The 19915-nt window shown below is 36.8% G+C and overlaps 2 protein-coding genes across 3 annotated transcripts; both read left to right on the top strand.

Annotated features, from left to right (window-relative positions):
• The first annotated feature begins 4098 nt into the window (after nucleotides 1-4098).
• On the top strand, nucleotides 4099-8013 carry LOC149820684 (small COPII coat GTPase SAR1A). Its single transcript, XM_089982710.1, has 3 exons — nucleotides 4099-4445; nucleotides 5064-5195; nucleotides 7367-8013. The coding sequence occupies exons 1-3, from the start codon at nucleotides 4317-4319 to the stop codon at nucleotides 7685-7687; spliced, it is 582 nt and encodes a 193-aa protein (XP_089838836.1). The 5' UTR covers nucleotides 4099-4316; the 3' UTR covers nucleotides 7688-8013.
• Nucleotides 8014-10911: 2898 nt separating this feature from the next.
• LOC149820683 (Pentatricopeptide repeat (PPR) superfamily protein) lies at nucleotides 10912-19915 on the top strand. Of its 2 annotated transcripts, XR_016426409.1 has the most exons (3): nucleotides 10912-11228; nucleotides 17664-19241; nucleotides 19612-19915. XR_016426409.1 is itself a non-coding variant. In XM_089982172.1 (2 exons), the coding sequence occupies exons 1-2, from the start codon at nucleotides 10935-10937 to the stop codon at nucleotides 18918-18920; spliced, it is 1551 nt and encodes a 516-aa protein (XP_089838298.1). In that variant the 5' UTR covers nucleotides 10926-10934; the 3' UTR covers nucleotides 18921-19827. The 2 variants fall into 2 exon arrangements, 1 of the variants encoding a protein (XP_089838298.1); XM_089982172.1 differs by having other exon boundaries at nucleotides 10926-11228; nucleotides 17664-19827.

Below are 19915 nucleotides of genomic sequence, written 5' to 3'. Positions count from 1 at the left end.
GAGCAGGAAGTTCTTCCAAGGTTAGATGTTTTGAATTCAACCTAAGAGCAGTTTGTACCATTCTCTAGGAGGATGGTAAACTATGCATAATTGTAGATATCTGCATCCGGTCAGGAATCACATTTCCAACGATTGCCAAGTCTTTGGTCATAACTAGCATTTTGTTGACATGGTCAACAACATTGTCATTCTTTTGCATACAGCATGAATTGTATTGTTCCAAGAGAAGTTGAATGTGTGTTTCTGAGGTTGTGTCATATTTCGTGGAGATAGCGTCAAACATAGATTTTGCTGTAGGGTAATCATCAAAAACCCTAATGAGATTGTCATCCATATATGTTAACATGATGGTTCTGGCCAACATGTTGTCCCTTTGTATTTGGTGTATGAGGTTTTAACCTCATCAGAAGTAATATGACCAGGGTCACTCATTTCAGTAGTAAGGGCATTTTCGATGCCCTCCAGTTTCAGAACAAGAGGAATCCTCCTCTTCCAAATATGAAAATTTATACCATTGAGTTTATCAGTTTTAGCTAATTCAGTAGCACAAACTCTACTTGTCATTTTTCTATTGGTTTTTTGAATACGGCATAACATGATAAGGTTAAGTCCAACAATCAACAAGCAGAATAATAAGACAATATCAGTCATGAATACATAAAAGAACATGTTCATGATTAGAAAAAAATTCATGATCAATAGCTCGATGTCATTCAACAAAATAAAATACATGATGATCATGTTCTTGATTGTAATGAAAATTGACCTAATTTGCCCTCTGTGACCACTTTTCTGTAATTAAAAAAAAAAACCAGAAGAAAGGTTGTCAAGAATAATTTTCAAAAGATAGGAGCTAAAAAGAAACAGGGGGTTTTCTAAAAAAAAATAGAAAATTAACCCTGTTTAGAAAATGTTCTGAAATTGAGTCCTTTTCTGTGATTTCTAACAAAACCAAGGACTTTTGTTGTAATTAAGGGATACAGAAGTAATACATTATAAAGAGTATAAGTCTAATGTAAGTTTATATCATAAGAATATACCCGTCAATTAATTTAAAAGCAAGGGTATTTATGTAAATTACCTAACAAAGGGATATGACCGACCTTCCTGAAAAAGACCGGGGACAAAAACGTAATATACCCTGAAAATCAGTATATAGTCGATCCCCTTTTTGAAAATCGATAGAAGCTTCGCGATGAAGCTTCTGTTTTTTTTTTTGTCTTTCGGTTTTTCTATAGGGGAGAACACTGCCGGATCGATTCGTCGGAAAAGGAAAAGGAAACCGGTGATGGAGTTGGATCTGCCCAGAGGTCACCGAAGCAGGTGTTTCCTGAGTCGCAGCGACGAGAAAAAAAGAAACAAAAAAAATGGAAAACTCGTTTTCTGTTTTTTTTTTCTCAAAGGTGAGAAGAAAAAAAATGCAGATCGTCGAAGGGAGAGGAAAAAAAGATGTTGTCCAGTGACCGAAACAACCTTGCCGCTGTTGCAGCGGTGAAAAAAAAATTGAACCGTTTTCGTTCTTTCCTCGGAAAGAGGCGGCAACGGCGGGCGGAGAGAAAACCTCCGGTTATACTCCAGGAAAAGGGAAATAGCGGCAGATGGAGGGTAGATCGGTGTTTTTTATGTTGTGACAGTCGGTGAGAAGACGCCGATCGGCTTCGGCTCGTTCACAAAAAAAAAAAAGGTAGTCCCCTTTCTTCTTCTGCAGTTTTTTTTTTCTTATTTTCAGAAAAGAAACCCACTGATAGATCTAACAAAACAATACTCTATTTTTTTTTTATCACCAGATGCTGACGACCTTTTCAACGAAACCAAAGATCGTCGGTGACTGGTGACCCTGTGATTTTTTTTTTCGTTCCCCTTTTTTATTTTGTGTTTTGCTTTCTGAGGTCGTCCGATGCCGCCGACCTCTTAAGTTTTTTTTTGTTTGTTGGGGTCGCCTGCTGCAGGCGATCCGCTTGTATTAATTTAAAAAAAAAATGACCCCGATCTCTTCTGTTTTGATACAGAGGTCGGGGAATCAAACTTTACAAAAAAATTTATTTATTTATTTGCTGTAGTCGTCGGATGCCAGTGACTTTTTGTTTTAAAATTGAAGACTCTCTTCTCCCTGAAACCTGATGCAGATCCCTGATGGGATTTGTGTTTTTTTTGTTTTGCAGAAAGAAAAAAAATGCAGATTTCTCCTGAGAGATTTGCCAGATATAAAAAAACAAAACTAATAATGGCTCTGACCTTTTTGTTTTTCGATCTATTTTTTTTTCTTTGATGACATCTGGAGTCGATCACGTGCACACCACTGAACCTGGCGCACCACCGAAGCTGGCTTTGATACCACTATAGGATCGAAGTGAAGAAGAGAACAAAGGATTTGAGGTTGGATATCGTAAACGGCCTGCTTCAAAGGAGGTTTCTACTCACACATCACATACATCAGTGAGTAATCCCTTCTCCATAAAATAGAGAAGGGTTGCTGGGAGATTTACCTCCCTTTGGGTAGTCGTTTACCTCAGCAACTGCTTTCTGTTTCACCTGAAGCTTATCCAGAATGAGAGGATCATTCTGGATAAGGCCACAGTCTCAAACGTTAGAGAAAAAGTAGGCCCTCCTCTCTTTTTAACGGTTGAAACAACTCCGTAAAACATGACCTCAGTTACTTACACTTTATAAGCATGCATTGGTAGGACTGGTAAACAAACCAAATGAGCCTAGCTGGATATGTTTGGAGTCCTAGCTAAGGATAATACACCCATGCATGCTCGCGCTTGGCTCATGAACAAGTTATGAACCAATCATTTTTCTAAAAAAAAAAGTTTTAAAACTTAATAATATGTACCGTTAACTAATGTGCCAGAAATCATAAGTGCAAGTTGTATCGACTCAATCCAACCATCTGTTCAGAGTATGGTTTGTCTGCTAAAGATCGAGCCTTGGATCAATTTTTTTTTTAATGTAATAATGTGATCTTTTGAGTTATGAAATTTTGGCACATTCCCATATATAATATATGTACAATGCATATAATATGTATAATACATGTATAAAACGTATATAATATATAATACATAAAAAGAGTCTATACCAGCGGAACTGAGCTGAGCTAGCCATGTTCATACTTGGCTCGTTTACCTAAATGAGCTGGCTTGTAGCTCGGGTTGTTGGGATCAATTGTGTTTCTACTTTCCGGCCCTATGTATTGGTTAAAACTATATGTTTTTGGATTGGATCCAGTGGAGAGGTTTGTTTGGCTTTACCCCCATATAAGCAAGGTTCATAATTAAGGGCAGGTACCCAAAGAGTTGTCGGGTACCTGGCCCGTATCAGGTTGGGCTTGAGCTGCACTTTGCATCCCAGGCTCGAAGGAAATCGTGCTCGACCAGACTCGATTAGGCCCATGTACAAAATGTGCATGGCCTGACAAGCCCGACCCATTAACTGGGTCGGGTTTAAAGGGCTTGACCCGAGCCCGATTGTTACTCGGTCGGGCCTTATTATATGTTTGGCAAGTCGAGACCTTATCGGGCCTGGCTCTGTTCCACTGAAATTTGACAGCAACCGTAAAGTTGATAGCATCACTTTTATCTAAACCCGAATTCGAATCCGTTTAGTCCTCATCGGATTAGTTAGATATGGTATTGACCCGATCCGAATCCAAACCCCTTACATCCCTAATTAGAGAAGTGCCAACACTTTGCGAGACTATGGTCATTTTTTTTGAAAACCATATGATTACTTCCTAACCACAATCCCACGTGGGCGAGCTGTAACCCACATCAGCCGTTCATCTTTTCCGACCCTTCCTTCTTTACCGTCCGATGATGCCCCAGACCCGTCACCCTCGCGTTCGTGTGAGTTCCTTACCGGTTACCTTTTGTCTGTATATAACTGAATTTGGAATGGTTTTATGTAATTTTTTATATGCTATATTTCGAATTAACAAAAAAAAAAGAGAAAACACGATTTTGTAAATAACTCTTATAGAAACAGCACTTAAATGTAAAAATATGAATTTGAGACCGCGTTTTGTAAATATTTGTTAAGTTGGGCAGTATTTTATATTTGTTGCTGTTCATTAGCTTGAGTATTTTTTTTAATTTTATAATTATTTCGATCGTCTGTGTATTTTCCGGGTCGGCGAGTGAAAGAATTAGGGCATCGTCTCTCTCTCTCTCTTTCCGGCGACTCCATTCTGCGTCCGATCTCGCCGTCCATTGCCGGATCCGTTTTTTCCAGCCGAATTTGGGTGGTTCTTTCTCTGAGACCCGTGGATCTCCGGGGGGGATCAAAGGGGATCGTCGCTAAATAAGGGATCAAAGATGTTTCTCATCGATTGGTTCTACGGGGTTCTTGCCTCGCTAGGGTTGTGGCAGAAGGACGCGAAGATTCTCTTCTTAGGGTTGGACAACGCCGGGAAGACGACGCTTCTTCATATGTTGAAGGATGAGGTTAGAGTTTCGATTCCTCTTCGTTTCTTGTTCAAAATTTGTTTTTATTGTTGCTTTTTTGTTGTGGTTTCGGTTTTGATTTTCCGATCGTCTCTATGGGTGGAGTCGATCTGTGCTCTGTCGTTCCTCTTTTCTGTTTTGAATTGTATCATTGTTTCCATGGTTGAATTGATCACGAAATTTCCAAAAAAGGGTTTTAGTTTTCCGATTTTCGGTAGTTTTAGCTATTGTATTCTGCTTTAGATCTTTCGCTCTTTTCGCATTTTGATTAGTTTTTGGTTGGAGAGATGCTTTTTCCTAATCAGATATTGTTTATAAATTCTACTTCTTACTTTTATTATTTTCTCTCTTTTCTGATTTTGATTGAACAAACATATTCAAGCAAAACCTTTGAAAAAGAGTAGAAGTTCAGATATACATTTTTTTTCGAATCTTTCAAGAATATTGGAAAATTCAATATAGATTTTTCGAAGGTCTTTCATGATCACTTTGTTTTGATTACTACTTCGTGGTGAGAGGGTGAAAGGTATGATTCTCCGGTCTGTTGTTATCTTTTCCCCATGTATTTCTATTTTTATTTTTTTATTGAACTTATTTTTGGGGTTTCTGGTTTTGTAGAGATTAGTACAACATCAACCTACGCAGTATCCAACGTCAGAGGAGCTGAGCATTGGCAAGATCAAGTTCAAGGCTTTTGACCTGGGAGGTCATCAGATTGCTCGCAGGGTCTGGAAAGATTATTATGCAAAGGTCATTGTTTTTCGTTTTTGTTTGCATATCGTATTATATATTTGTTTTATCTAATTGTTTGAAGTGGGTAAAATTCATGTTTTTGGATAAAACTATATTTTGAAATGAATCATAGTAGTGTTCTATCTTTTGAAATGTAATGACCAGTGGGTTGATCTGTCACATTTTTTGCTGGCTGTTATTATTGAAACATGAGCAAACTCATGATTCTAAATTGGTCTTCATGTGGAGTATATAATGGTCCGCTTCATGCAATTTCTAGAAATGTTCAATGATATCTTTGTAACTGCAGATTCTTCAACGTTTTGTGCATTCTACATTCTTGTTTGGAGAAGAAATATTTAATCTCTTGAGATTAGCCATCTTGAAGGAGTCTACTTGTTCAGAGTAGGAAGGAACTAGATTATTATACCTATCTATTTAAGTGGCTGCAATTTTATTGTACCTAAAAGTTTTAGTGCAGTGTAATTGTTTTTATTTTTCCTTTTTTCCAAAGAAAAGACATCCTCCTATTTGTCGTGTTTTTGGTTCAACATCTTCTTATTGCCTTGTTAGGAGGTTTTTATTTTATAGAGTCTGTTTAATGTCTTTTTAACATCGGGAATGTAAGCTTCAATGCTCATTTATTTCACGAGGAATCTTTGGATGGTCAAGCACACATAAACAGATTAAGTAGAATGCATGTTCTTCTTGTCTTGGTCATATAAACAATTGTCTTATTCCATTAAGAATGATGGGAGTGTTGATTGTCTTAATCATATAATAAGATTGTACTCTTGAGCATGGTGTACTTGTCAGACTGTATGTCACGATAAGTTCTTATTTTGCATCTGTAATTATTCTATCACCAAGTCTTGTGGCAAGCTGGTTTCCATCATTTATGTTATAACATTGGAAGTCTTTCTTTTTTGCCCCTGATAAATGAGAGTTTTGACAAAAATATATGCCTTACAATAATGGCATTGTCAAATTTTTTTGAAAGATTGATTGATTTCTAATGTATTAGAAATGAGTTTCTATTAGATATGGTGTATGTTTCTTGAGCATTTGTGTTGAGTATTTTAGAATATTTTACTCCTATAGTTGTATCTGAGACGAGTTTTGCAATACTAATACCTGATACATGATACATTACACTATATCAATCGCCAATTCAGCTATAGTCCTCACCCTAGGGAGATGAAATTGAAGCAAGCCGAATAGTTCCTCTCTTATGTTCCATTTTTCACAAGTAAGCTATCTGCGTTTTTGCTTTTCTTTTGTTGGTGAATTTGGAGCAAGGATGAAAACAAAATCTGATGAGGTCTTCCTTGAAATCTAAGAGAATAAAAATTGATGGGTAAGGGGTATTCCACTGCTTATATAAAGGGTATTCATAATCCATGTTTCAAAGTATCTGACTGCTAATCTAGAAACTGACTTCATTAATTATGAAAATATATTCCATGATGGTGGACTTTTATGTATGTCCCTTATTTCGGAAAATGGACCTCTTTTCTGCTTATCTATGCTACTGGATTGGAAATAAGATAGGATTTGTCACTTCCATACATGCATCCATCTGAAAAATGTGGCGTAAGTACATTAGTGCTGTTCGTCTAAAATGTTGAAAACAATATAATTTCCTTTTTGTTTCAGCAAGGCACAAAAGTGTTTATCACAATACTAAGTTGGACCTACATGAAGCAGAAATTATAATGATTGACATGATCAGCAAACATGAAAACCAGCTTTAACTATTTTTGTTGATCTTGTGAATCATTGCTTGTTTTTGCATAAGGTAGTTCTAAGTTTTATTATCAACAGTTGCATAAGTTTTACTGCACTTGGCAATTGGCATATATGGTTCTTGATGGATGTTCAGATACTGGGCTCTCGTATGGGTAGCAACCTAGGGGTTTGCTCACATTAACCAGCGGTCATATATGATTTATTTGTTAAGACCAACTGCAAGTCTTAAGTTCTTAACATGAACAATGGCCAGATATATAAGGCCTTACAGGAAGGACCTCTGCCATAAATCTTCATGGAAAAGCATCATCTGAAAACAAAAACATCAGGCCTTTTATTGTATGCATTAGCAGTAAGGGCTAAATAGCATAATCATCTTATATATATATATTTATTCTCTTTTTCCCCTGGTCTAAAATATCTATAAATGTGACATTCAGGTGGATGCTGTGGTATACCTAGTAGATGCAGCAGATAAAGAGCGGTTTGCAGAGTCAAAGAAGGAGCTGGATGCACTTCTCTCAGATGACTCGTTGGCATCTGTTCCATTCCTTGTGCTGGGTAACAAGATTGATATCCCATACGCTGCATCAGAAGAGGAGCTTCGCTACCACCTTGGCCTGAGCAACTTCACCACGGGAAAGGGAAAGGTGAACCTGACCGATTCGAACGTGAGGCCCTTGGAGGTCTTCATGTGCAGCATAGTCCGTAAGATGGGCTACGGTGATGGCTTCAAATGGATGTCACAATATATCAAGTAGTAGGACACTGGTTGAAGAAGGAAAGTCCGTCTCTCTGTTGCTCTCTCTCTCTCTGCACACATTTACATCTTCAGTTGGAGACAATTCCTTTTTTTTTCTTTTCCTTTGATATCTTTATTCTCTTTTCTTAATTTCTAGATTTAGGTTGTGTGGCAGTATGAAAGAAGCAATTACAGTATTTAGTCCCATTGTAATGGGAAGGTGTATTTTTAATCGGGTTTTGCTATTTTGTTCCAGTTGCTGGATGTTTTTTTGCTGCTGCTGCTGCTTTTTGATCATTGATCATTTCCATCTTTTCTATGCCATGCTGTTACCTCTCTCCTTAATTTTGCTATTACCATTCCATTTCTGATTTCGAGTTTGTTGTTCTTGTTGAATCATTCTGGTTGTGCATGTAATGACTGGTAATGAATTACTACTTTAGGTACTGCTATTTGTTTGGAGACTACTTCTCATTTACTGGTTTTGTCGATTGCGTCTCTGAGAAAAGGAAAGTCTCTGCGTGTTTAATCTTGATTGTGTCTCCCTTGATCTTGTTCGTGTTCCATTTCTCATTCCTGTTGTAGAATGAAATGCAATTTTGCTGCAAGCGAGTGCGGTGCTTAATCCTTCTAAGCTAAATTTTTGAGCTCTAGGGAGTTCAAACTTTCCTGACTCCAAGCATAAGTTACACTATAGCCTCAAGGGGTTTGACATAGTGTGAGGGTGCTTTGGCTACTGGACAGGTGGTTAGGGTTTCAATCCTAGGGGCGTCACCCCTTTGCATAAGAAAAGGGCAAGGGCATGATGCCCACCGAGGGCAAGCAGAAAAGAATCTTGAACGAAATATCATATGTCGATAGGGATGGCAGTGGACCGGGAAAATGGGGCCCTGCCTTGCCCTGTTTGGACCGGGGGATGGAGAATATGAAACAGGGATGGAGGTTAAAATCAAAACATGTGCCGAGATGGAGGTGTGGATGGACTTACCCTTTCCCGTCTCCGATCCCTGCCTTGCCCTGCCCTGCCCTGCCCTGTCCTGTCCCCGATCCTTCTTTAGGGATGGCAGTGGACCGAGGGAAAATGGGGCCCATTCTGCCTTGCCCCGTTTGGACCAGGGATGGAGGACATAAAACGAGGATGGAGGGTAGGATTTTGAGACGGGGCAGGGGTGGAGACGTTGTCTTCTGCCATCCTTATATGTCGAGTAGTCCGCCACTCTCAGCCTTGCAAGAAAGGTTTCAGCATGTAATGTAAGAAGATAGGCTAAGAAAGGTTGGTTCAGCCAGTAAGAAGATAGGCTGGAAAAAGGGTTTTCTTGATCGACGAATGATTTTGACCAGGTAGAAGGAATGGGAGAAATTCATTCCCCTCCCTCAATCCGTTCGATCATCAGGTTGATCATTTGGATCGGTTGCTATCCCTCTCCAATATCCATCTAGGTTAACTTTATTAGTTAGGTGAGTGACTCTACACTCCTCCCCCCAATTGTCGGATTTTGTACAGATTGGTGGGTCTGGATCTGACCCATTCTGTCTTTTTTGCATGAACATTGACAGATTTTACCGGATTCGATACCATGGAGGCTCATATCTCAATCAGATCAAGAGCTTTATTGTGAGATCCAATCATATCCACAATTTGTCTGAATCGGCTGACTCAGATCAAATAGGCCCAACAGCAATTCTAGAAGTTCGATTCAATTCGGCATTTAATTTTGTAATATATTTTAAATATTTTTATTTTCAAATGACATGTCATTTGATGGTGATAGTTGATCGAGCTAGCACAGATTCGATCAGATTGTTTCCTTTTTAGGAAACCAATTCACCGAGTCTGGATCCACTCACCCCCTAAGTCATCCCTTATGTTGATAACCCTCGTTCAGATTTCATTGTTGCAAGTTGTTTCGATCAAATCAGACTTTATAGACGTGATCTACATCATATATTTAGTGAGGATCAATACTTGAATTGCCAAAAGCCAACTTGTATGCAATATTTTTTGTCAATTCAAAAATCAACTGCTGAAAACATAAAATTTTGTAATTTAAAAAATAAAATTTTCATAAAAAATGTATGATCCAAGAGTTGATTCTTATTAAATCAACCATGCTGGATCCATCTATGATATCAGATTTCATCAAGAAAAAGTTGCATCAATAAGATTCAAAGGGGTAAGATGATGGGGGATGAGTGGAACCAATTTCCGATTCACCCAGTGAACCGATCTTAACGACATTGGTATTTGGGTTGTTTTCATATCTATATTCAGGTTATCTTCTAAATTTCAGAGCATTGAAACAAGTTTCGATCCAAAATCGGATTCAGACTTGCTGTTACACTCGGATTCAAACCTACCGCGTTCAATTCAGCTGTTCCCATGGTTCGATAATTTTTTTAAATTTGATCATCTCAGATCTGAATCGATCCAACTCCTCAATGTATTTTGGGATCCAAAGCTGACCTGTTTGCATCCCTGCCCTTGGGGCATAAGGATGTCAACGGGTCAGATGTATCGGGACATTTGACCACAAACCTGGTATGATTAGTCGGGTTTGTTAGTTAGATTTGGATCCGATTAATAATTGGATTTGGGTTCGGTATTGAGTTTTACATACAAACCTGAACCCGAATCCAGCTATAACCTCACCTGATTAGGTGTAAGTATCAGGTTTTAAGCTAGTGGGGTTAGGATTCAGTTTTATCTAATTACATCCAAATTCGAATGGGAAACCGAACCTGATTAGGCCGTAACTAACCTAGATCTGACTCGAGTCACATCCCTACAGGTAGTGGGGCAGAGTCCCAAAGCTTTTAACATCGGTTCCTATTATAGCGTGAGAGAAGTTAAAAGCAGCAAAATATCGGCAGCCAAAAACTCCTGAGAAATTGTTTTTTTTTTAAATCTCTTGTTTTTCAGCACAATCTAGGCAATAAAAAATAAATTTAAAATGTAAAAAATACAATTTTACAAAAAGTATAAATAAAAAATATTAAAAAAACACACACGGTGTTTTCATGACAAATGGCCGATAAAAACATAAATATTGATTTTAAAACACGATATTTATGTTTTTGACTAAAAAACTCGTGAGAAATTGAAACTATCACAAAAAATTGCCGTTTTTACATTCGGGTACTTTCTCGCGATATTTTCTCGAGATTTGTCACTATTACAATGGCCGTCGCAGCGAAGGCGTGAAAACGAAGAGGAGGTGATCAGTCGGTTGGTTGAGAGAGAGAGAGAGAGAGAGAGAGAGAGAGAGATGTCGACGTCGGCCAGTCTGTGGGCGCGTCTCTCCGCGGTCCGGCGGACACTATTGGGTTTGGGTGAGGTTCAGCGTCTGCCTCTCTCGACCTCATCCTCTCCCTCTCCCTCGTCTGCAGGGAAGCAGCACAACACGCTTGGCCGGAGGCTGCTGGGACTGGTACACCCGAAGCGCAGCGCCGTGGTCGCCCTCCGTCGATGGACGGAGGAAGGGAGGAGCGCGCGCAAGTACGAGCTCAATCGCATCGTCCGTGAACTCAGGAAGCACAAGCGATTCAAGCACGCCCTCGAGGTTCGAGAAATGCCTTCTTCTCCCCCCCCCCCCCCCCCCCCCCAATTCGAGTCTCTCCTCTTTCTTTTTCCCCTTCTTTTCGGTTTTACTTGGTTTGTTGCCGCGCGTTAGGGCAAGGAGTGATCATGTTCTCTCTTGGGTATCCCGTGATTGATACTCTGCGCGCTTGCGCTCTGTGTTGAAGCGTTGGGAGTGTCTTCCGGGAGGGTGAGGGCACGATTCTGGGGTTTTACTCATAGTTACCAGAAAACGAAGTGGATAGGAGAAGCGGGGAAGCGACTGTGAAAAAAGTATTATGAGGCGGGAAGCAGGGATACTGTTGTGACGCATGAAAAATGAAAAAAGGAAACACATAGAAAGCAATACAATGCGAAGAGGATAGAAACTAGGAGGAAGCGGGCTTCCCACTAAAGGGAATGACGTTTCTCGTATTTCAGAGAAGCGGGTTTCCCAAAACTTCCTCTCCGTTCGAGGAAGCCCATGCTTCCGGTAACTATGGTTTTATTGTTAGGGGGCTAGTCTACATGGATTCCGAACCCATCTGGAACGGTCTAACACTCTGAATAGTGTATTTGCATGGCAAGTGGTTTTGTGCCATTAATGTATCCATAAGGATCATAGGTTTTGAGCTACAGGATAAACTGAGATTCTCGTACTAAATAGTTATCTGATGATAGTTTTGTGGCAAAAGGTGATGGAGTTTTATAGCTTCTGTCTTCCGATAAAAATGGAAGAGGAAGAGTATTGTTTGCCTCTCCCACATGATTTGCAACGGTTGGTGATTGTGTGGACTGTACAGACGTTGAGGAGCCGATGGCTTTTGCAGGCGTGGCTCTGATACCATAAACAGCAGCTCAAAAATTGGGAAGAATCGCTAGTGTATGTTGTATTTCCTGTAGCGTGTTGTGTTACATATTTATTCCTGTCAATACAGATTCTGAGATATTTCTTGATGTACGTATCTCCTGAGATTATGGAAAATAATACAACAAAAAGGTAAGTATTAGTTAGGATGGTTATCTTTCTTGATGTTTGTTACCATATTTTTCATTTGGATTATGCTTGTGGAACCTGTTAAGATGGATGTGTTTTTGTATATATATATATATATATATATATATATATATATATATATATATATATATATATATATATATATACACACACACACACACACACTATAGTCAACTGAGGTTGACTATTTCTAGCTGTTGGAAAGGGTCCAACAGCTAGAAGAAGTTGAACCCTCTTCAACATCTAGAATAGGTATTCCCCTTTTCTCTCTTCTCTATAAATAAGTGGGTGTGTGCATGAGTGAGTTTTGAGAGATTGATGGGTAGTTCTAGATATTTTTGAGTGTTCTTGATTGCATTTTGTAGTGATATTTTTATGTATTATTTTTTTATGTATTTTATTGTTCATTATGAATGAAATCATTTATTCACAAAACTTGTATTAGTTTCTATCTTGTTAGTATTCAAATGTATTTTGATTACTATTTAGAATGTCTTGGGTTCCATGCCATTTCGTGTCATGGTATCAGAGCAAGGTATCTTGGTCTTGGTATTTTGTTCGTATTTGTGCTTCAAAAGAAATATTTGAATTGATTAATGGCTTGGACTCGAGACTCTTGTATTTCGATATATATTTTCTTTGGATTCTTTACTTTAAATATTTATGGTACATATTAAAAAAAAGATGTTTGAAATATAGTAGATATTTATTAATATGTTAAAAATGAATATATTTTCAAGTTAATTAAAATTAGAACTTGTGAAAAATTATTGACTTCTGATATATGTTTTTGTGTAAGCATGTTTACATGAAATATATGTTTTGATTATGAATATGTATATTTTTTGAAAAATGTCATCATGAAAATTATATTATACAAGAGTATCTGGTTTTCTTTAAAATCTTAAATACTATCCTTATATGTTTTTCATGTTGTTTGCAAAATACTAATTTTTTGTTGTATGTATTTGTTTTATCATAATGATCATTGGTGCCCTTAAGCATGTGTCAAAGCATGATTATTAGGTATATTATGTGAATTTTATGTTAAACATGTGTTCCTTAATAAATTTAGATTCTTGTATAATTTATATCTTGAGTCATAATAATTTTAATTCTTTGGTAATACCATGAATATTTCGTATGCTCTCCTATCGACATGCTCATGTCCCATGTGGCTCCAATGATTGACTTTAAGATATTGCTCTCATTGTGCTAAATTAATTCTTTCAAAAACATCCTCGATTGATTATGCTTGAGAATGATCTTGAATATTTTTATATATGACTTGTGTTCATTTCTTTTTGTCATTCGTATTACAAATGACTCTTGCATTGGATGTTTTGTTCAAATATACTTGAATGCATTTTATATGTCATAATATTAACTTGTTTTCTCCTTACGGATTGTATTTTCCCCCCTAGTAGGTTCTTGTGCTTGTGCCACTTAAAAGGTTTATATTTGATGCATTGTGAGCGATATTTAATATGTATTATTAAAATTCATAGCTTTTATATAGCCTATGTGGCTATAAGTTATTAGATTATCTTATTGCTTTGAGTATTCATGATTAGTGATAATTATGTATGCTTTTGGGTTTATAAATAGTTCATTGAGAATCTCTATATATGTTATTTTCCTTAATGTTACATGCCATTGTTGTCTCATAGTAGGCTTATGATTTAAATCTAAAGTTTTTTTTATATCATATATATTGTTCTTGTCTTCTCTTTGAGAGTTATTGGATCCTTTGTATGTGATGTGCCTTAGTGCACTTATTCCTTAATTGGTGTATTTATGAATTCATTTTTGAAGAATTGCTTATATTAAGCATGATTCTTGTTTGCTTATCAAAGATTGTAAAAATTGTCATGGGACATATTATTGGGCTTATGATTGCACCACATTCATTCTAAGATTTTATCTTTTTTATTGGATTTTTAATTTAAAATTGTCTTTTCAAATCGGTTTCTTTTATAAACTCACCTATTTGGAAACTGATTTTTGTATGTATTACCTTTTTATGACATTTGGATTGTCCATCAATGAATTTTATATAATGCATCATTTGTTTTTGGCCTTGTTATTGGGTTAGGGTTAGTCGTCTGGTGAGTTATGTGTGCACCTCATATCATCCTATCAATCTAGATACTCAAGTTTATGAGTGATGTGTTGTCATTTGCCTCGGGTCTTGATGATAGATGATTGACCGCTGAATTCATTGTTGTTGAAAATCTGAGTTAGTCGTTAGGGTGAGCTGAGTGTGCACTTCATGTCATCTTGCCAGTAGACGCATGTGTCTAACTAACAGGTGATTGACCTCACTTTCTATGAATGTATTTTAACATTCTTTTGCTTATATGACTATTTGATGCTTGATATCTTGTGATGGTAATTATGAAACCATGGAGTTTCAAAAGATTGTTAAAATCTTTATTCTTATTGATAGCATTAGTTTGTTTTCCATTACAAGCTTTCTTACCTCGAGTGTCTTCTCTTTTTTATGCTTCTTATCTAAATGTCATTATATGTAGACAAGAGATGTTTGTTCACACCTTCGTGTGTATTTTTAGCCCATTGTTGGTATTGAGATTATACTCTTAATCTAGTCGCTGATACACTTACTTTTTGAGTGTCATTATATGTAGATAAAATGTTTATTCATACCTTTGTGTGATTTTATCCCATAATTAACTTTGTGATTATGTTCTTGTTTTAGTTGATGATACACTTGTTTTGTGTATCATTATATGTAGACAAGAGATGTTTATACACACTTTCATGTGTGTCTTTGACCATTTAGTGGCATTATATATGTGCTTTTGTTCTAGTCGCTGATACACTTGATTTTTAAGGATTAGAGATATAATGAGGTGATTGTTTGTGATGATAAAACTAGTGTTTTAATTTGCAAAATTCATTATGTATGAGATTTTTAAAATCTCTTCGTAATTTTTCTAAACTAATTTGCTCTTTTACAAAAAAACAGTTGTTGAAATATTTTTATGCATTTTGCATTGTATATGCTTTAGTTGCTTGAGTTATTCCATGATTAATTGTCTTGCATAATTTGCATAAGGTTATGTTTTTTCAATCATATATTCAATAAACAAATATATATTCCTTTTTGTTTGTTTTATCCTTTGTTGGCTCTTTGTATTGTCTTATAGTGGACTTATGCTTATGCACTTTTGTGCTTGTATTATGCCTTACGTAAAAAGGTAGGCGTTGCACCCATTGAAAATAAGATGAGAGAGACTCGTTTACGGTGGTTTGGACATATTCGGCGAAGGCCTAATGATGCTCCAGTTAGAAGGATGGAGAAATGGGAAAATATATTAGTTAAAAGAGGTCGGGGTAGGCCTAGGAAGACATGGATGGAGGTGATAGGAAAGGATATGAATGCTTTGAACCTCACCGAGGACATGGCATTGGATAGAAATGATTGGAGGAGAAGGATTCATGTGGAAGACCCAGAAGGATTTTCTTTTTTGGTTCATATCGCCGACCCCAATTGTTTTGGGATGAAGGCGTAGTTGTTGTTGTTGTTGTTGTCTTTGTGTTGTCCATGCTTGGACTTGTATGTGCTTTTGCACTTGGTTTTTGTAATTTTGCATATTTTATTTGATGCTTTTCTAATCATTTCATCAGTGAAATGTCTTATGTGTATGCCGATAGTAGCTATTATGTGTATTTGACACTTGGTATTATCTTTTGAAAAATTAATGTTTCTTTAATGCTCTTGTCTTTTATGTCTTCTGCTGTGTAAAACTGTCTTGTGATTTTAACTCTTTTGTGAGTTTTTTCTTTAATAATCATGTCTTTTTTGTGATAGATATATATATGTGCGTGATTTTCATAAAATAACTTTATCATTGTTTGTATTTTTTTTAATAATATTTTATTATAGTTGTGTTTGTCAATCACTCATGTTTAAAGTTAATGACTCTTCAAAATTAATTCTTACTTTAAACGATTTTGAAAATGTTAAATTGACATATTAAATATTTTGTACATATTTTATGTTTGTGTGCTTGACCATCTTTTCTTCATTATATATATATATATATATATATATATATATATATATATATATATATATATATATATAAGTATAATTATTTTTTGTTAGATTGCTCTTGTTTTGCTCTCTTTACAGGTTCTCCAAATATTGGCAGTATAGATGATTTTGAAGACACTTCAAGAATATCAAGAATTTATGATATTGAATATCCTTTATGTAATGGAGCATATAATTGAACACTCCTTGAAGAGATACCAAATGAAATAATTTGCTGAAGTCTATGAAACCAAATAAAAAAACTTGATGAAGTCTATGAAGACATTTTGTATAATGGGTTTCTTTTTTTGTAATTTCAAACTTACAGTGAGTCACTGTAAGTTTGAGGGGGGTGTTAAGATGAATGTGTGTGTATATATATATATATATATATATATATATATATATATATATATATATATATATATATATATATATATATTCAACTTAGGTTGACTAAGTCAATTGATGTTGACTATTTCTAGAAAGGGTCCAACGGCTAGATTTTCGTTGAACCCTCTCCAACAGCTAGAAAAGGTATTTCACTTTTCTCTCTTCTCTACCTTCTTTTATGTAAATAAGTGTGTGTGTGCATGATTGGGTTTTGAGAGAGTGATGGGTAGTTTTAGATATTTTTGAGTGTTCTTGAGTGCATTTTGTAGTGAGGTTTTTATGTATTTTATTATTCATTATGAATGAAATCATTTATTTACAAAACTTGTATTAGTTAGTATTTAAATGTATTTCGATTTAGCATTTGGATTACGATTTGGAATGTCTTGGGTTCCACACCATTTCGTGCCAGAACCAACACTGTTCCATTTGAACCTGATCACCTTTATGTCTAACACATCTATCCTAGTAACCACAGCCCAATCAATTGCACTCTTAGTTTCTTCAAATTTCTTCACTAGCCACCAGAGCACTCTACAACATGAAACTTCTTGCAACCGTCTAAACAGAGGGGCATGATTTGTCATCATCATCAAGCCTTATCCTAACTACATGGTGCAGTGTTAGGGAGCAGCAACACAGTTGTTGGCTACAAAGCCTGATGATTTTAATAAAGAACTGTGCAAAATTTATTTTATGAAAGCCTTCCCTAATGTCACTGGTATATGAATTCATAAGGGGCTGACCAATAACATTCAATTGGCAGAGCATCGTGAGATCCATCTCCCCCTATCAAGACGATGAATACATGCCAGTCATTCTCATCTTGGTTTTAAAAAGGTTGAAATGGATCCAATCTTATGTCTCTTGGTGAAATAACTGAATATTTTTTTTGTAAGTCCATTTGTTTTGTTGTTTGATCAGTTTTCTTGCAAGTGGAATTGAACCTAAAAGGCTCTTAATTGCAGATCTGTGAGTGGATGACACTTCAGCAAGATATGAAACTGTTGCCCGGTGATTATGCTGTCCATCTGGATTTGATTGCAAAAGTTCGTGGCTTAGCAAGCGCTGAGAAGTTCTTTGAGGATCTCCCTATACAGATGAAGGGACAATCAACCTACACATCTCTCCTCCACGTGTATGTACAAGAGAAATTAACAATGAAGGCTGAAGCTCTGATAGACAAAATGCTGGCTCTTGGAATGGTAAGGAACCCTCTGCCTTACAACCATATGCTAAACTTGTACATTGCTAGTGGGGAATTGGATAAGGTGCCTGTGGTGATTCAACAGCTTAAGAAAAACACTTTACCTGATCTGTTCACATACAATCTCATGATAAGCACATGTGCTGTCAGTGGAGATGTGAAAGGAGCCGAGACACTTCTCCTTGAGCTAAATGAGAGGATAGGAAATGCAGATTGGGTGACATACAGCACATTAGCCAGCATATATATCAATGCAGGGCTTTTGGAGAAAGCCAGAAATGCTCTAAAAGAAATGGAGTCGAGGATATCTCACAAGGACCGTCCTGCTTACTGCTCCCTCATGACTCTGCACACCAATGTATGTAGTAAAGATGATGTATGCAGAATATGGAGGAACATGAAGCTGACTTATCGTAAAATGAGTGATTTTGAATATTTGTGCATGTTATCATCTCTTGTCAAGCTAGATGATATTGAAGGAGCTGAGAGCCTCTATACTGAATGGGAATCTGTATCCCCCACATATGATTCTAGATTGCCAAACATACTTCTTGGAGCATATGTGAGAAAGGATATGTTGGAGGAGGCAGAGTTGTTTCATGAGCGTACAATACAAAATGGAATAAAACCAAGTTACACTACATGGGAACTTCTTGCAACCGCTTGGCTGAAGAAGATGGATGTGGATAAGGTTCTTGATGCATTACAGAATGCCATATCGAGTGTCACAAAGTGGAAACCTAACCAGGAAATTATACAACAGGTGTTTAAAAATCTCGAGGTTCTTGGTGACATTAAGGGTGCGGAAAGATTCTTAGTTATTCTAAGGGATTCAGGGTATGTGACAACTGATGCTTACAACTCTTTGCTTCGTACATATGCTAAAGCAGGTAAGATGCCCCTTATAGTAATTGAACGCATGAAGAAAGACAATGTTCAATTAAATGAAGAGACCAGAAGGCTTCTTAAAGTTACAAGCAAGTTACCTGTCGGTGAAGTTTCCAGCATGATTTCATAAAGTGTTGGTGTCTTAAATTCATTGATATTCTTACTGGAAATTAAAAAGCTCCTCAGAGGGACATGTACAAGACCGACAATGAGATCACACTTTACATGAGAAATGCTATTGTACAAGGTTAAGGTTAAGTTTATACAAAATGGATCCACTCAAAGGCTGGGAATTTATGCTTCAGTTGGATTCTGATTAAGGAAAAACCGTTGAACTTTATGCTGAGCACCTGGAATGGCATATTGAGCGAAGAAAGTAGAAGCTACTTTCTTCAGTGTTCTGGATGAACAGGGTGGTGGCATCCATCTTTCACATGCTAGCGCGCAACAGGTATTCTATTCTCATAACATGTTACTACTGTTTCTATGAAAAAATTCCCATTCTTGCCTGGCTTGGTGGATTTTAGATGGACGAGCTTGATTTGTATGGTTTTGCTGGTTCATGAGAGTGGAATGTTTTGAACATGTCATTCCATTTGGGACGACATTGAATACCATCTAGGTTAAACTGTAAAAGTGACTGCATATTGTTGACATCTTCACTTTTCAGCTGTTTTTTTCTTTCTCAATGAACATTTTGCTACTGTAATGATATTGTTCAGATGCATCTAGGGCATAGTAAAACAAACAAAGGATTGAGTTGAGTCATGGATGCGAGTCTATCCTATTTGCAGGGTCTGAACTCTGAACATTGCTCTCAGGTGAATGGGATTGGGTGCCCGAAGATATTCCCTTTTTCAGTGGCATTCTGGTCCAAGGAGGTTAAGATGGCCCTTTCCGAGATCCGAGTTCGCAGTTGTTTGGCACTTAGCTGAGTCTTTTACGTATTGAGATGTATCAAGAATTCTGGTTAGCGCATGTAATGTTTAGAATCATTCCAACAAATTTGCAATTTAATGCTGGTTTTAAATGTGTAACTGGCTTTCCTTGATTGAAAATGACTTTATATGGTGGAGAAACATCCCTCTCAAATTTCATCAAATTGATTAAAACTAAGATTACATG

Source organism: Nuphar pumila, chromosome 12 (genome assembly GCF_984573655.1).
Source record: "Nuphar pumila chromosome 12, dmNupPumi1.hap1.1, whole genome shotgun sequence".
Taxonomy (NCBI): Eukaryota; Viridiplantae; Streptophyta; class Magnoliopsida; order Nymphaeales; family Nymphaeaceae; genus Nuphar; species Nuphar pumila.
The sequence above is the reverse complement of the archived record's forward strand: the minus strand, read 5'-3'. Positions and strand labels throughout refer to the sequence as shown.

Bases quoted from the DNA above. Each gene is read 5' to 3' on its own strand.
- LOC149820684 (XM_089982710.1), top strand. From the start codon at position 4,317: ATGTTTCTCATCGATTGGTTCTACGGGGTTCTTGCCTCGCTAGGGTTG. The intron at 4,446-5,063 runs GTTAGAGTTTCG...CTGGTTTTGTAG, and splicing joins TTCATATGTTGAAGGATGAG to AGATTAGTACAACATCAACC. The intron at 5,196-7,366 runs GTCATTGTTTTT...TGTGACATTCAG, and splicing joins GGAAAGATTATTATGCAAAG to GTGGATGCTGTGGTATACCT.
- LOC149820683 (XM_089982172.1), top strand. From the start codon at position 10,935: ATGTCGACGTCGGCCAGTCTGTGGGCGCGTCTCTCCGCGGTCCGGCGG. The intron at 11,229-17,663 runs GTTCGAGAAATG...TCTTAATTGCAG, and splicing joins GATTCAAGCACGCCCTCGAG to ATCTGTGAGTGGATGACACT.